The following is a 17480-nucleotide window of genomic DNA, read 5'->3' as shown; positions in this document are numbered from 1 at the left end:
GGTTTGCCGATGCTCCATTGTTGACTATATTTAAGGTTGGGATGGACAGAGTTTTGATTTCTTCGAGAATCCAAGGGGTATGGGGAGCAGGCAGGAAAGTGGAGTTGAAGCCCAGGATCAGCCATGATTGTATTGACTGGTGGGGCAATATGATCTCATCCAGTTCCTATCCTTTGTGTTCTTGTTTTATACAGTCAGTTACATATATTGGTCACCCATTGCTTCAGAATTTCACCAAAGAGCCGTAGACTTCCTTCCAAACACACGACCGCTTCCATCTAGAAAGACAAGGACAGCAGATAACTGCTGGGGTAGCAGAGTGGTTAGCATTGCTGCCACACAGCGCCAGGGACCCGGCCTTGGGTGACTGTCTGTGTGGAGTTTGCACATTTTCCTCGCGTCTGTGTGGGGTTCCTCTGGGTGCTCCGGCTTCCTCCCACAGTCCAAAGACGTGCATTGGCCACGCTAAATTCTCCCTCAGTGTACCCGAACAGGCGCTGGAGTGTGGCGACTAGGGAGTTTTCTCAGCAACTTCATTGCTGTGTTAATGTAAGCCTACTTGTGACTAATAAATAAACTTTTAACTTTTTGAGTTTGTTATTGAAAGTGGTTCATTTTTTAAATACAATCTTTAATAAAAACAACTGAACTCACAAAAATAGTTCAAAGGATCAATTATTTATACTGGGAGAAAGTGGACACAAAAATTGTAACAAGAACATTCCAACAGGAAGTCACAGTTGTGCAGACCTGTGCATGAAATAAAGGGCTAGAAATGTGGGTCAACATCCTGAAACTCCCTCCTCAACAGCACTGTGGCTGTATTTACACCGCAGAGACTGCAGAGGTTCAAGGCAGCAGCTCACCACAGTCTTCTCAAGGGCAATTAGGGATGGTAATAAATGCTGGCCTAGCCAGCAAAGTCCACATCCTATAAATGAATTTATAAAATAAATTGGTTAGCCCAACTCATTTGGATGCGTGGACTGCAATTTGTGATCTGTAGTGGGCAACATACAAACTTTATGTATCAACATCATGTGAAGAACTGTGGCATTTGTTTATGCAGCCCTTGCACTGCTGTTTGCTCCTAAACATTGCCTGAGGGCTCTGTGCATAACAGCAGAGGGTTGGGGGTCTGAGCCTCACACACCTACAAATGCTGCCCGCCTCACACCCTCCTCTCAGTACCTCCAGCTATTCAGCTTAGGCAGGCAAATCACCTAAACACAGTGCACCACATCAATGGGCCCTGCTGGCTCTACCTTAGAATAGAGCTGAGGACTGAGCAGCCTGTCAGGTCGGTGGCGTCACACGACAATGCGGCCATTGACTTCGACAAGTCTGAGGTCATTCAACTTATTGTGGCAATACTGCAAGATCATTAGATCCAGACTGCTGGATTTGATCTTTCTGGTAAAATGCTCCCATTCCATTCTAGGGGTGATCCTTAAGGGCTTTCAGGGTCCCTGTAGAACCAGGGACTCTTGCACTGCTTATGCCTCCAGTATTTTAGAATCCTCTATCTACTCTAGATCAATTTGCAACAATTCACATTGCAGCAATGTTTTTGTGCAGTTTCCCTTTAAGGCACTGCCTACCTTTAAGAGAAGCAAATTGGCAATATCACATGGTTGGTAAACAAAGCTGCCAGGCCCCACCCCCAACCCTGCTGCATGCAGAAGCCACAGGCAGTTTGGAGGGGCAGACAGCAGCATGGGAGCAACAATCCAACACTACAATCACACAGACAAGGTGGTTACACAGAAATTGAATTGTGCACACCTAGATCTGCATCAGCACCAGCAGACTGTGAATCGTGAACCCCTGCCCAAATGTCAGGCCAGTTGATAGACAAGTACCTTCCAGAAAGAAGATAGATAACATTTTTCCTTTATATCTACAGAGAGTGAATGAAGAGAATGGCTCCTTGTCGACAGCAAGGCTTCCTGTCACGATACTGCTCCAACTATCAAACAGCACAAGCACCATGCAACTTGACTCATACAGAATACAAACACCTCTTTCTCAGGACCTGGTATACCTGGACTATACTAGCTGAGATGAACAAACTAAACATATCACCAAGAACCTCTCGTGTCTTTGGTAAACCTGTAGAAAAATTGTCTCCTACACATTCTGTAGAAACTTACCTTATTCTGTCCAACCAAACCTTTTAGCAGCTAAGGTGATAGAAGTGAGGATTCTACAAAGTTTCTACTTGTTTTATGAAACATCACACTGATTAAACATGAACAGCCATTTCTTGTTTTTACAGAATGTCATTTTCACAATTACATTGAAAGACTCCAGCCTTTGGCTAAAAATACAAGAGAGCAGGAAGCTAACTTGTTCCTAAACTTCGAGCTTGTAAAACCTATGGGTTAAGTTGCCGAAAGATAAAGGGCAGATTAAGGAATTTCAAAGTGCCTTTGCTGAGCCAAAACAAGCAGCCATTAGTTGTCTCCAAAAATCAGGATCTTGTTAGGTGTAAATGGGAGACTACAGCATCACCATCTTGAGAGATAACTCTCCTGTATTCAAATCAATGTATCATATAGGACTTGTAATTATCTGACTGAATTTCTGCAGGTGGAATTAATGGTTCAGCCGGTCTATCCTACCAAAGGTAAATGTGAGATGTTTGTTACAAATTATTAAATACAGTTTCTATGAATGGATAGATTTGTCACTGTGGGACAATGGCCTTTATAAACTTGGACTCATAAACTTGGGCTTGTTTATATTCCTCATAAAAGATTTGATGATACTTACAACTTGTAGCTCCGGGTGTGTGATGTTAACGGAGATAACTTCCATAAACTTGGCAAATCCTTCATTCAGCCAAAGGTCATTCCACCATTCCATGGTTACCAAGTTGCCAAACCACTGAGAAAAATGCATTTGCAAATGTCATCAGAAACCTGCTGCCTATATAGACAATATTTCTACATGATCGATCAGTAAGTGTACACACCATCTTTAACATAACCCAGATTAGTAGATATTATTTCAATATATTTTGCAAAGAAAAGCAGTATGGTGACACAGCACATTGATGCCAATTCTAAATGCCCATAGTAGAGAGACCAAGGATTGAATTCAACTCCTTAGAGCTCCAAATCTGTCATGTGTTGTCAAAGATGTTATTAAGATTCTCTTGAGAGTGATTAATTGAAAAATCAGAGCCAAAATCATTCCTGAGCCACCCTTGAGCAGCCCTGCTGGCTTTGTAAAAGCTGCAATGGCAGAGGCTGAAGGAGAGGTTCAACATTTTTCCTCTTTATCACAGGTGGCAAGAAGACAAAGAGAGGATAAATACACTCAAAATTGCTGAACAAAATTTACTGTCACGTAACTAAGACAATTCCATTTGGGAGTTTCATGTCCCCCTCCAACATTCCACAAACCAACCCTGGTCCCTGGTGTCTTACTCAAACACTGCAGACCCGAGAATGACACCAAAGAAACTCCAGCCTCAGGGATACTTCTCCTGCATAAGATGAAATGAAGCTCCTTAAAGATTCCAAGACAGCAGGAACTGTGGCTCTCCAGTACAGGTGATTGAGCAGGAGCAACATCAAATGAAGGGGAGGCCTCCATTAGACTCAGTCCTGCAGATTGGAGTATTACCATAGCTACCTCAGACCTCAGCAGGCAGTCCTGGATAATAGCGTTAAGAAGGTGACTGGCAGGGAAATGGAACAAGAGGCCTCACAATTCAGTGCTCATGGTGGGGAAGGTGGAAGCAAAATAGACCTAGTGACTGGGAGACTGCAACATGCATCTCCAGTCATTTTCCTGTCATTTGCATTTCCAATTGAAGTTGCAAATTTTTATCATTCATTTATTATTCATTACCTGGTGAGCCAGCTCATGCGCTATGATCATAGTAATCCAAAGTTTATCAGAGGCTGAAGAGATTTCCGGGTTGTAAAGCAGGGCTGATTCTCTGTACGTGGTTAGACCCCAATTCTCCATCGCCCCTGACTGAAAATCAGGGATCGCAGCCAAATCTGAAGGCAAATCAGCAGTATTAAGGAAAGCAAACAGCACAAGCAGACGTAAGCTGTGCTTGAACAAAAAAGATTAAAAAGTATAATCAACTTGAGATCATTTGATTAATTTTGAAAATGCCTGCATATGCATCCAGACTCTGACACCTCCTGACAGCATTTATGGCAAAGGAGTGAAATTAATGTCTCTGAATTATTAATGTATTTGTATTTCTTTTGACAATGACTCAGATTTCATAATGGTAAAATTGTCAGCATTAGCTATCATTACTCCTCTAAAACTGACAGCAACATCTAGAGTCTTGTGACCCCATCTTGTGAGCGATTAAAAGAATTGAGAAAATACAAATCAGACAAACTTAATATCATTAAGAACTGTTAGGAGTAGTGATGGGGGGGTAGTCTAGAATTCTTAGTATGAGGCCCTTCATTTTAGTTTTACTATAATAAGTAGACTAGGTTAAGGTAATTATAAAGTGCCATATATATATATAATAAGAATTCACAATGTGCCTGGAACAAAATATGCAAAGATATTGTAAACTGCAAAGATATTATAAACTGTATAACCACAATTTAACCAAGTATTATAAGCTTAAACTGTATTTTCAATATATATGTATTGTGCGCCTTGGCCAACTTCGTTCTGAATGCAGCACGATTGGAAACACAGTGGTAGACAGACCAATTTCTTTTAATACAATGGAGCACCGAAAGGCAGCTTCTCTTATCTGTTTTTGGATACACAAAACAAGTTTAATCATAGGCCTGCTATTTATGGGAGTAAATTCGTTCATGGGTAGCGAGGCTAGAGCAGGCTCTCAAGCTGATAAATGAGGCCCCGGTTCCAGCAAAAGAGTGACTCCTTTCACCAATAAAAATTCGCAGGTGTTAGTCATGGCCTTGGTTACCGGAATTGACGTGGGTTAGGTTTCCTAGGTAATGGGGGAGGAGCCTACATGGGCAAGGAGTTAATAATTTACTATTCCTGTTGACAGGTGGAACGTTATTGGCTAAGGTAAAAATGTCTAATATCGTGATTGGACCCACCAGTCTGATTGACGAGACTGGTTTGGATATTGAAATGTAATATAATAATTTTACCTTGCAATATTAGGTCAGAGAGGACAGTCAACCCTCATTGACTGTGTCTCCCTCCTGATGCATGTATTAGTAAATAAATTCCTTTTCATTCTTTAACTATATACTGTCTTTCGCAGTCTATGTATTGGTTGAGTGGAGTCAATTATATACAGGGTACCCCAGGGGATACCTCAGAAAATTCCTCTTACAAGTAGCAAGTGGCCCAACAACCCAATCCTCTTCCATTACATCATAACCCCAGCTATCTCCTTCTATTTGGATGTTTTAATTATTTTTCTTTCTGTAGATACACAAACAATTGCTTTTTGAACTAAATTATACTGTTGCCAATGTTGTACATGATATGGAGATGCCGGCGTTGTGTGTGGCTTTTGCTACCAAAGGGTGTGGCTTTTGCTACCAAATAAACCTGTTGTTGTTACGTGGTGTTGTTAAACTTCTTTCTGCCAATGCTGTACACAGTCATGTAGTATAATCCACCAAACTGTGTCACAAAATCTGTGAACAGCCTCACGAAAAGTAATGAAAGAAAGCTATTTAAGTTACAAATTGATTTAAATATCAAGTATTTAGGCAATAGGAGTGTTTTTCTGTGCATCTGAGTTTTTTTTCTGGATTCCAACTGTTAACAGCAGCAATCTAATTTCAATTCCTCTGTAATCACCAGCTGATTCTCAACAAAATTCAGGGAAATATATTTAAACCTGTAAAATTAGCACTCTAAAATCACGCAAGGATTTTACAGAAATTTCATTTTCATTTGTGTTATTTTTAACGCACTGGTTAAGGTCTTTGCACTAAGTTCCTGCCTGTGCCTATTAAAACGCAATAATTAGCCCATTGAAGTAAGCAGTTTAACAACTGTGTTATAGTTTAGAAAATAATTTTCTGTAACACAGAAACCGACGCCTAAAAATATCACGGAGGAAACTGAATTATGAATAAAAGATAACAGAAAAACAAAATTCAATATGTTAAGTAGTCAAAGTGCTGCTGTGTTTTACCTTGTTTTGGCAGTGGGTATGGAATATTAAAATAGTCTTCATAAAAGTCCAGGAGTTTCACAGCAGCTTCAAGTGCAAATGAAGTCTGATTGATCTTGTCTGGGACAGAATACACAGACATCTACCAGAGAGAAAAATAACTTAATTCAGTGTTTCCTGACACATGGACGGAAGGTCGAGTCAATATTGTGTCAATGTTGTACAACACAAGCAATCACTTGCATTTATAAAGCTTTTCCAATGTAGCAAAATAACCCAAGGTGGACGGACAGGTGAGTGGAACGGTGAGGGGTCGGGATCTGGGAGTAGGTCTGCTTTTTCACCATCTGAAGCAAGGAGGATACATCTTTTGGGGATGCCCGGTTCGCATTTGGATATTTCCTGATGACCTGTAGAAGAGTAATTTTGGCTATTTCTTAATGATTTCAATAGAGTAAAAGACAGAAATAGCCATGGTAGCACAGTGGTTAGCACAGCTGCTTCACAGCGCCAGGGACCTGGGTTTGATTCCCAGCTTGGGTCACTGTCTGTGTGGAGTTTGCACATTCTCCCCGTGTCTGCGTGGGCTTCTTCCAGGTGCTCTGGTTTCCTCCCACAGTCTGAAAGACGTGCTGGTTAGGTGCATTGACCCGAACAGGCGCCAAATTGGCAACTAGGGAAATTCTACAATGACTTCATTGCAGTGTTAATGGAAGCCTTACTTGTGACTAATAAATAAACTTTAAACTTTTATTCTTCTACAGGTCATCAGGAAATGTCCCAATGTGAAGCAGGCACCCCCAAAAGTTGTATCCTCCTTGCTTCAGATGGTGAGAAAGCAGACACCCGCTCACCTGTCTGCCCACTCGAACAACGTAATGTTTGGGTCCATTGGATTGTTAACAAGCTCAATGGCTGATTAATGAATTTTTCAAAATGTTGGGTGGTCGGCTGCCAATTGCTGCACCTGCCCACCTCCTGTATCATGCAAAATCAGCATATTGGTCTTAGGTTCACGACCTAACATCATCATGCTGGATTTGACACAACCGTGGGATGACAGTAGTTAAATTGGAAATGTAAAATCCCAACCACTGCAGTGGAATTACAAAACAAGCCAGCAAATCAATAGGTCCTATCTCAATCACACTTCCCAGTCTCAGAATAGCATTGATAACACTCCCAGTTAAACATGCTTGCCTGACTATTTCATACTCATAGCTGGAAAAGGATGTACATGATGCATGCAAACATTTCTCAAAGGAACATTATTGTGCTTGTAATAAATCCTTTTATCAAAGATATCAACCACACAGCATGGGAGAAATAGAGAAAATAGAAATAAAATTTAGAATTAAACCTAGGATCTCACACCTGTGCAAATACTAAAACTGAGCATGGTTTTTACAGTGGTTGGTCTTGCCTCGTAGCGCCAGGGAGCCAGGTTCAATTCCAGCCTGGGGTGACTATGTGGAGTTTGCACATGTCTGCATGGGTTTCCTCTGGGTGCACTGATTTTCTGCCACAATCCAAAGATGTATAGGTTAGGTGGATTGTCCATGCTAAATTGCCCCTTAGTGTCCCTAGATGCGTAGGTTAGAGGGGTAAGTCCGTGGGGTTTTGGGGATAAGGCAGAGAGTTGGCACAGATTTGATGGGCCGAATGGCCTCCTTTTGCACTGCAGGGATTCCATGATTCTCTGATTTTGATTTATTGAAGAGAATTTCTAATTGATTTGCAATAGATTTTCTCAATTTTATGGAAGTATAATAATGATATACAACATGTTTAGATCATAAACTATGACATCATTTAAATGTAGAAGACAACTGAAATGACACACAATTACTGTTGATTGACACAGTTATAGCAATTGTCAAATGATATGACACATGTTATGTCTGTACATGAATGATGTACAAAGCCAATACAAGGCATATTGTTGCACTGCTTCTAAGAGAAACAATTAACTTACCTTAACTCCATGCTTGGTTTCTTTACTGACCCATTTAAAGTCTGCCACAATGAAGGCCACGAGGTACGTACTCATCTTAACACTCACATCAAACTGGTCTTCAATAAGTCCATTGGCTAGTTTAACAGAGCTTATCTAAAAAAAAAATGATTTTCCTTAGGAATACTGATGGATAAACAAAAGAAATTAAATGGTCCCATAACTTTCTCTCTTTGTATTCTTGGACTTGCAGACTGCTGCAATTAATTTCAGGACTAGGAGATAAGGCAGCAGGGGTCAGGGCCTTGAGACTGTTTTATATACTTTGCGATTGCATAACCTTGTTCTGAAATAATCAGCGCATATTCACTGTTAATTACAGCCAAGATCCAGGAAGGACTTTGGACTTGGTAATTTTTTTTTGCTAAAATGTCTGTTTTGCAAACAAAATGCAGTAATAATAAATGGTTGAGTTTTAACAAAGGAAACATCAGTGAAGCTTAAAAGCAGGAAAGAACTCATGTCAAAGTCTGGAGGAGAGATGATTTGCTTTTAAAGTTACTGTTTTGTATCTGAAAGCTTCTCATCCTAGTTCTTCTCTCCCTCTTGTGTCATTGTCCTTGGATAGCCATTTTGGCGAGCATGCAGTCCAACAGCTCCATTTTTACAGCTGTCTTTGGGGCCCAATGTAAAGCGTCATTAGGCTGATGCAAACGCCGGAACTACTGCTTACAAATCCCTAGCACTTGATTTTTAAAAAGAACTTCCCATTTTTAAGATGGGTTTTAGCTGTTGAGTCTATATAGAGTTCATGTAGCAGTGTCATAAGCCAAATTTCTTCGATTCCATTGTTACTTTGGTATCAGTGAGGAATTCACTATTCCCACAGACTATGGGACCAATGGATACTCTGGATGTTGTATATATACGTGAGTATGGAAAGCTATTTGGTGATAGATGTAAACCATCTGGATATTCATATTCTTTTCAATAAATGTGTGCTCTGAGAGAAATAGTTATATTGTTGCTGTCAATAACAGCTTGTACTCTTGTAATGCTACCTCTTTCGTGAAACTGTGCCTCTCCAGCTCCTGTTTCAAAGATGCTGTATTTCAGCTCTGATTATATTAGGGATTGCAATGGTAAAATGAAACTGATTGAGTTATAGTCCTTTCCCCTACAATTGCTGAAAACACTTGTAAAACAAAAAAAAAGTGGATGACTGTAACCATCAAGGAATATGGGGGGGGGGGGGGATCAGGATATAGAATTCGATGATTAGCCATGATCAAAATGAATGGCGGAACAGACTCAAAGGACCAAATTGCCGACCCCTGATTCTAGTGTCTATGTTTCTAAACCTTTGATCATTCCCTATATATTTCACCATTAAACACTTTAGTTAATCATTTATCTCACGGTGATGTGTTCAAACTTAAATGGATTAACTTTTAAAGGAGACAACAGTTCTACAACATTTATACCTAGAAAGTAAACAAGTGGTGTGAATTAGAAAGCTCAATTTGACATACAATAGGCATGTTGGATACAGCAATATGTCGGGATTCTCGGCGTATTTTGATTGAAAACTTGGCTTTGAAGGCAGGTTCATCAAAGCATGGAAATGCCATACGTGCTGCAGTCGGCTCAAACTGAGTGGATGCCAACACACTATATAAAACAGAAGAGCACAAAAGCAGTTAACCTTCTTTCGGGCATGTCTACATAACATAGATAAAATGGTGCACAGTCTACTCAGAACAAAATAAACTTAATTACACATAGCACGTGTAGGGTAGTGCGGTTGGAATCATAGAGCTTTACAACATGGAAACAGGCCCTTCAGCCCAACTTGTCGATGCTGCCCCTTTTTTAACCCCTAAGCTAGTCCCAATTGCCCAGACAGCTGCTTTAGTAAATGGAGAGCAATGGCCAGTGGCGTACCACTGGGATCTGTGCTGGGCCCCCTATTGTTCGTCATTTATATAAATTACGTAGATGACTATGTGGGAGGTAGAATCAGTAAGTTTGCCGATGACACAAAGATTGGCCAGGTGGTTAACAGTGAGGTTGAGTGTCTTGGGTTACAGGAAGATATAGACGAGATGGTCAAATGGGTAGATAAGTGGCAGATGGAATTTAACCCTGAAAAGTGTGAAGTGATGCACTTTGGAAGGGGTAATTTGAAAAGGAGGTATACTGTGAAAGGTCTGACACTGGGAAGTTCCGAAGAACCAAGGAACATTGGCGTGTTTGTCCATAGATCTCTGAAAGTGGAAAGGCAGGTTATTAGGGTGGTGAAAAAGGCATATAGTACACTCACCTTTATCAATCGGGGTATAGATTACAAAAGCAGAGAGGTCATGATGGAGTTGTTTAGAACTTTGGTGAGACTACGGCCGGAGTACTGTGCCCAGTTCTGGTCGCCACGTTATAGAAAGGATGTGATCGCACTGGAAGGGGTGCAGAGGAGATTCACCAGGACGTTGCCTGGGATGGAACATTTAAGTTATAAAGAGAGGTTGGATAGGCTTGGGTTGTTTCCTCTGGAGCAGAGAAGACTGCGGGGTGACCTGATTGAGGTGTTCAAGATTATGAGTGGCATGGACAGGCTGGATAGGGAGCAGCTGTTCCCCTTAGTTGAAGGGTCAGTTACGAGGGGACACAAGTTAAAAGTGAGGGGTGGGAGGTTTAGGGGGGATTTGAGGAAAAACTTTTTTACCCAGAGGGTGGTGACGGTCTGGAATGCATTGGCTGGGAGGGTGGTGGAGGCGGGTTGCCTCACATCCTTTATAAAGTACCTGGATGAGTACTTGGCACGTCATAACATTCAAGGCTATGGGCCAAGTGCTGGCAAATGGGATTAGGTGGGCAGGTCAGGGTCTTTCATGCATCACTGCGGACTAGATGGGCCAAAGGGCCTCTTCTGCATTGTAGTGTTCTGTGATTCTGTGATTCAAGTGTCACACCCACCAGAACAGTGATAACCCATGGTCAGACTGTTATCAACAATCATTGGTTGGTTGCATTATAACAGATGGCTAGAAATTAAAGTTGGAGATGTTAGCAACAAATATTTAACATATGTTTTTTAAACATGTCAGGGTAACATACCTTCCAAATCTATTTTAATTTAGCAATTAAACAATTTAAAATGAACTAGCTAACATCTGTACCAAAATTCCACATGATATATCCTGTGAATGTCAAGCACTGGTTCACTAACATTACTCACATTTTGGTGAAAACATGCGAAATTTCATTGAACTCTTTTCTCCTGGGCGAAGGCTTTCAAATTGTCTTTAGGCAAGTATGGGCAATGGATCATTTGGCCTAGCTTCAAAACTCAACTCACTGTTTGCAACTTTCACCAGTACAACCTCAGAGATTCAAGTTAAATTGGCTTTCCTCTGACATCAAGTAGCAAGAATGTGCGGGAAAAAAGAACATGGTTCAGGACTTTGGAAAGCAAAGTTGAAGATAGTGATCGAGAGACTGAATCTGGGTGTTTTGATTAGGGGGTGGGGGTGTTGGGGGGAGGTGAACTGTAGTCCTAAAGAAGGTAGGAGTGATGCCAGAAACTGGAGGCAGAATTAACATTGTCAACATGAATGGAGCTAAAAACTGGAATTTCTATGATCAGGAGTTGGAACAGGAGGGCCTCAAAGGTATAAGTGGCAGGTTTCAATAGTGAGATAATTGTAATAGGCACTGAAAAGGAAACAGGAAAGAAATTATAGAGAATGGGATTGGTCAAGAAGAGGGTTGGAAGTATTACAGACCAATAGTAATAATGGAAATCTTGGCAACAATGGAAGTTGAGAACCAGAGTATGCTTCAATGCAACTACATTTTCAATTCCCTTCATTCTTAAGTACGTCAGGATAATTATGGATAGTTTTATTTCACTCAGACACAAAAACAGAAAATGCTAGAAAATCTAAGCAGGTCTGACAGCATCTGTGGAGAGAGAATAGAGCCATCATGACGAGTCTGGATGACCCTTTGTTACAGCTAAGAGCAAAGAAAATCAGAAAAGATTTATACTATGAGGGTGGGAGGGGGCTATAATAGGACAAAGGGAATGTAAATGAGGATAAAGAAGTCTGAGAGAGGAGATAAAGTGTCCATTAAGAGATCAGAATGTGTGAATGGCAGAACAGAGGTATAGATGCTTAAGGCAGTTGGTCTGAAGAGGGGGCGGGAAGCAAGAAGTAAAGAGGGAATGGAGGAGTGGAAAAGTGGAAGTGAGAAAGAAGGAAGATAAAAATGGATGAATGAGATGAAAAGAAGAAGTAGAATAAAATAAAATAAATGGAAATGGGTGAAGGTGGAGGGGAGAGTTCATGTTCTGAAGTTGTTGAACTCAATGTTCAGTCTGGAAGGCTGCAAAATGCCCAATCGGAAGACGAGGTACTGTTCCTCCAGTTTGTGTTGGGGTTTGCTAGAACATTGCAAAAGGCTAAGGATGGACATGTGGACAGGAGAGCAAGGTGGTGTGTTGAAATGGCAAGCGACAGGAAGGTCTGGATCCTGCTGTGGACGGACCAAAGGTGTTCAGCAAAGCTATCACCCAGTCTACGTTTGGTCTCTCTGATGTAGAGTAGACCGCATTGGGAGCAGCGAATGCAATAGACCAGATTGAGGGAGGTGCATGTGGTGTTGCTTCATCTGAAAGGGGTGTTTAGGACCTGGAGTGGTGAGCAGAGAGGAGGTAAAAGGGCAGGTGTTGCACTTTCTACGATTGCATGGGAAGGTGCTGTGAGCAGGGGTGAGGTGTTGGGTATGATGGAGGAGTGGACCAGGGTGTCCGGAGGAAGCGGTTCCTGCAGAATGCTGACGGGGGGAGTGAGGGGAAGATGTGTTGAGTAGTAGTACCATGCTGGAGTTGGCAGAAATGGTGGAGGATGATCCTTTGAATGTGGAGGCTGGTGGGGTGAAATGTGTGGACAAGGGGGACCCTATCCTGGTTCTGGGAGGGAGAAGGGGAGGGGGTGAGAGCAGTGGCATGGGAGATGGGAGTCCTTTCAACCACAGTGGGTGAAAAACTACGATTGAAGAAGAAGGAAGACATATCGGCAGTACTATTTTGGAAAGTGGCACCATCAGAACAGATGCAGCGGAGGTGCATCTCTCTCCACAGATGCTGTCAAACCTGCTGAGATTTTCCAGCATTTTCTGTTTTTGTTTCAGATTCCAGCATCCGCAGTATTTTGCTTTTATTTCATTCAGGCTCTCTATAGGTGGTATCATGCATGATACACATTGGGGAAAGGAATGTTAAGTAGTGGGATAGATTGCTTAAGAGAACCTTATCCTAATTTTCTCTGAAGAGATGAAAGGGTGAATAAGAACTGGAGACAAATTAACAACGTCAACAATGTGAATAATATCCCACTGGCGTTCTTATGTCAAAGTTACTTTTTAAGAGCCGCGTAAACATGCTAAAATGTCATAAATGTTTTCAGTGTTTCGATGGCTATTTCACTGAAGACAATCTGCTGAACCCCAAGGAAACTCAGCCTCAAAGTCTGAAACTACCTTCAGATCTGATTGGCAACATTTCGATGGTTTAGACGAATTTAAACTGAAAGGAAAATTTATTCAGGTGGTACCTAAATCATTTAATTGTGCAGTTACTTAAATTTGAAAAGTATTGCTTTCTTTGCCAATATAATTTGACTGCGAGGTTCAGTGCATCAATTGCAGGAACCATCTTGGGCTGTCTGGACAAGTGCTCATGAAGAGGTTAAACACCAAGGTGGACTGGTGAGCCAATCAGCCTGTTTCCATGCTTTACTTTCAATGTAATTATGTAAAACAACCGAAATCAATTTTATCATCTGATCACATAAACAACATGGATGGGGCTACTTAAATGGGAAATAAAAATAGAGATTGCTGGAAACACAAAGCAAATTGGTCAGCCCCTGAAACAGAAAACAATTTAGCTTCTAAGGTTTAGATCCTTTAATCGACTGGTCTTATAAAATGTCTCAACCTGAAATGTTAACCATTTATCTTTATTTCAGATGCTGAATGACAAGGTGTGTATTTCCAGCATTTTCTATATTATTTCAAGCTTCCTATGGACTATGATGTAATTTACCTTAATTCACCATCCTGTGTTTTATAAGTGCTCTTGTAAAATCCGTGGAAGCTCTCTGACAGATTGGCAATGTAGTCAATATTAATCAAGTACGTGTTTCCAGAATGCAAGGGTACACCAGCCTGAAGTGCAATTTGCTCAAATGGTGGGTATTCCAAAAGATGCAAGTCGCTTTCTGATCCACTTGTTCCATCCTTTTTCACTGGTGCAATGTTTGTCTTAATGATTTCCAGGTTTTTGCTGTGCAGAATGATGGAGTTTGTGTCCGATTTAACGAAAACTTCAATTCTCACTGATGCAGAAAATGTCAGCGTGGTCAAATTTGGGTGTATAAATAGGTCATAATGCACTGGAACAATGTTTTCAGGCAATCTTATCTTGTTCCAGGGAAACGTCCGACCATCTGATGTAAGTGGGAAATCTGGTGCCTCTTCATTCTTTTGGTCAGTTTTTAAGGTGCCTGCTGTTGAAAGGGTGATGAAAGTTGTAAGAAATCCAATTAATTTTAAAAAGCCAGTGGTTGCCATCTGGAAGTTAGTTGCTGTAGTGCTGTCACCTTTAGTGGTTTTTAAAGAATGTTGCAGTTTTTCTGTTTTGTTTGGAATAATTTCAGTTCCAAGTCAAATTGTTCCTCCTTTGATAGCTTTTCAGTCATTGACTTGCTTTATATAAATGAAACATGAAGCATATTGAAAACAATGATGTCCTGTATGAAGATAAACAAGCATAAGTACATAAATTAGCAACTCTATGTACTTAATATTTAACTACATTGAACATTTTATGAACATTGTTGATGACATTCCAATATGAATATAGGAACAGGAATACATTCATCAGCCCTTCAAGCGTGTTTGACTATTTGCGTATGTCATGGTTGATGTGAATCTCAATTCCATTTAATTATCACTATATCGTATTTGAGGAAAAATATTTAATTTGATCTGATGTTGCATTTGCTTCAGAAGTTACAAGACAATGTACACTATTGTGTCTATAGCATACTCATATTAATTCAAAGTTGATGTTGCTCAAAAATTCAAGTTATCCTGTTGATTAAATTAAGGAATTTTAATAAAATCATATGGCCATGAAATAGGTAATTCCTACAAATGTGATTAACCTGCACTATTGCTTCCGATGCAGGCAGCACACAAACTTCCTGTTGCCTGCTAATTTAAATGTTTTTATCATACAGCCCAATGCTCAACATGCTGTTGAATGACTGCACATCCGAACAGTGAGTGCAAAATCCTGAGAAACTTGTTTGAGTTCAAATTAGCCTGAATTATTTAAAGTCAGCCTGTACCTCTTCAATGAGAGGCGTGTTGTGACTGAAACAGGTGCTGGGAGTTATTGTAAAGTAATTTTCATTGAAAAAGACAAGAAATGGTGCACATTATAGAGCAGGCTCCAAGATTTTCCAATGCTGCGCTGGAGGTCGAGTGCTGGAGGTCGAGCGCTGGAGGTCGAGCGCTGGAGGTCGAGCGCTGGAGGTCGAGCGCTGGAGGTCGAGCACTGGAGGAGAGATATGATCCATCCACAGTGGAGCAGGAGGAACTTCAAATAGATTCTGTGAAGACAGTGGGATCAGATAACTGTGGCAGTCGATGCCTGGAGCATAGCCCTAATGGCCTGGATACAATGGCACAGGAATTTCAATGACCTCGCATGAGTTGTAAGTGAATTTATCTTCAAATGCACTACACCTGCATCACTGTCAATTAAAGCTTATTCATAGTTTTGCCTCATCCTCCCTGATTCAGCATAGCTGCAAGCCTCATTCTCATCAACATCTCACGGCTTGTACACTGCCAGCTATTCTACAACAACCACATCATCAAACCACATTCCGCCATAGAAACCCTACAGTGCAGAAGGAGGCCATTCGGCCCATCGAGTCTGCACCGAACACAATCCCACCCAGGCCCTACCCGCTAATCCCCTTTTTTTTTACCCGCTAATTTACCCGCTAATCCCTCTAACCTACGCATCCCAGGACTCTAAGGGGCAATTTTTAACCTGGCCAATCAACCTAACCCGCACATCTTTGGACTGTGGGAGGAAACCGGAGCACCCGGAGGAAACCCACGCAGACACGAGGAGAATGTGCAAACTCCACACAGACAGTGACCCGAGCCGGGGATCGAACCCGGGACCCTGGAGCTGTGAAGCAGCAGTGCTAACCACTGTGCTACCGTGCCACCCCATACTCACGAACACACTCTCATCTTGCAGAACAATGTGTTGCATAGCCACAGGCAGCAGCACCTAACCAGTGAGGGACATATGGCTTAATGACCTCACTGCCATGGAGAAAATGGCACCGTCATTGAAGTGGCCAAGGTAGTATGCTCATACCTCATCCTCCTTGTCACGTCCTGCTGCTCCCTCATTCAACAATCACACCTGATTTTCAATCCCCAGATGGTGAAAGAATTCACCTCTTACCGTCAGGTAGAAATAGAAGAACAGAAAGACTGTGGTTATGCAAAATACTCTCACTCATATGTACAGTCACAGCCATCAGTTCAGATATTGACACTGAACCTAAAGGTTAGCTTGCATGCAGGACTGCATCTGGTCACTGGGCACAAATGGGCTACAGCTGGGGCTAGGGGACAAGGGCAACACAGGTTCCAGTTTGTCACAGGGTGAGGTCGCACACAAGTTGTAGGATGTCCAGATGAGCATTTTAATGGGACTACAGCAGCATACTGATGGATATACCCAATGAAATGCTTGGTATATTGGTTTGTGCAGAATGCTTAATGGCCATACAATATCCTTCAGCATGTGCCACACCATTGCCTAGAGACTTTAGCAACTTTAAACAACTCTGGTAACCACCAAACAATTGACAATTTCAGTAGAACTCAATAAACAACTAATCTGAAAGTAGTTGATGATCACTTTAAATGGCACAGATAGGTGTCCTTCCTGTCAGTGAATGCATGCTCAGCTGTGCATGTTTAAGAGACTACTTCAGCTGGACCTTCGAGCCCCAAAATGGCAGAACTGATGTTAAATCATGTTATACGTCATGGTTGAACAGCTGGCAACATATGCAATTTTAAAGGCAAAAATGTACTCAGCATTGAGAAAAATAGGGGCTAGGGGGCCAAATTTCATGGCCCACATGTTTTGTTAAGACTGTTATTAAATTCATGATTTCAATTTAAATTGACAGTTAATGTAAATTAATGAAATTACAAGGTAGATTTAATACTTTTGAGTAGTATTCATTATAATATGAAACTTTGAGTTTAAGTCTAAATTTCAGCTTTGGTGAGGATATGTATGTGTCACACAGT

General features: G+C 41.3%; 1 protein-coding gene across 1 annotated transcript in view; it reads right to left on the bottom strand.

Annotated features, from left to right (window-relative positions):
* Positions 1 to 17480, bottom strand: part of LOC144495002 (endoplasmic reticulum aminopeptidase 1-like) — a 63567-nt gene that overhangs the window by 42119 nt on the left and 3968 nt on the right. Inside the window, exons 2-7 of the mRNA XM_078214762.1 lie at positions 14167 to 14872; positions 9590 to 9728; positions 8079 to 8213; positions 6125 to 6245; positions 3862 to 4016; positions 2776 to 2889 (exon numbers count right to left, since the gene is read on the bottom strand). Coding sequence (XP_078070888.1) covers positions 2776 to 2889; positions 3862 to 4016; positions 6125 to 6245; positions 8079 to 8213; positions 9590 to 9728; positions 14167 to 14693 — 1191 coding nt within the window. The 5' untranslated portion in view covers positions 14694 to 14872. The remainder of the gene's footprint in view (positions 1 to 2775; positions 2890 to 3861; positions 4017 to 6124; positions 6246 to 8078; positions 8214 to 9589; positions 9729 to 14166; positions 14873 to 17480) is intronic.

The sequence above is a fragment of the Mustelus asterias genome, chromosome 6 (genome assembly GCF_964213995.1).
Source record: "Mustelus asterias chromosome 6, sMusAst1.hap1.1, whole genome shotgun sequence".
NCBI lineage: Eukaryota > Metazoa > Chordata > Chondrichthyes > Carcharhiniformes > Triakidae > Mustelus > Mustelus asterias.
Note: the sequence above shows the minus strand (reverse complement) of the source record. Positions and strands in the feature narration are given on the sequence as shown.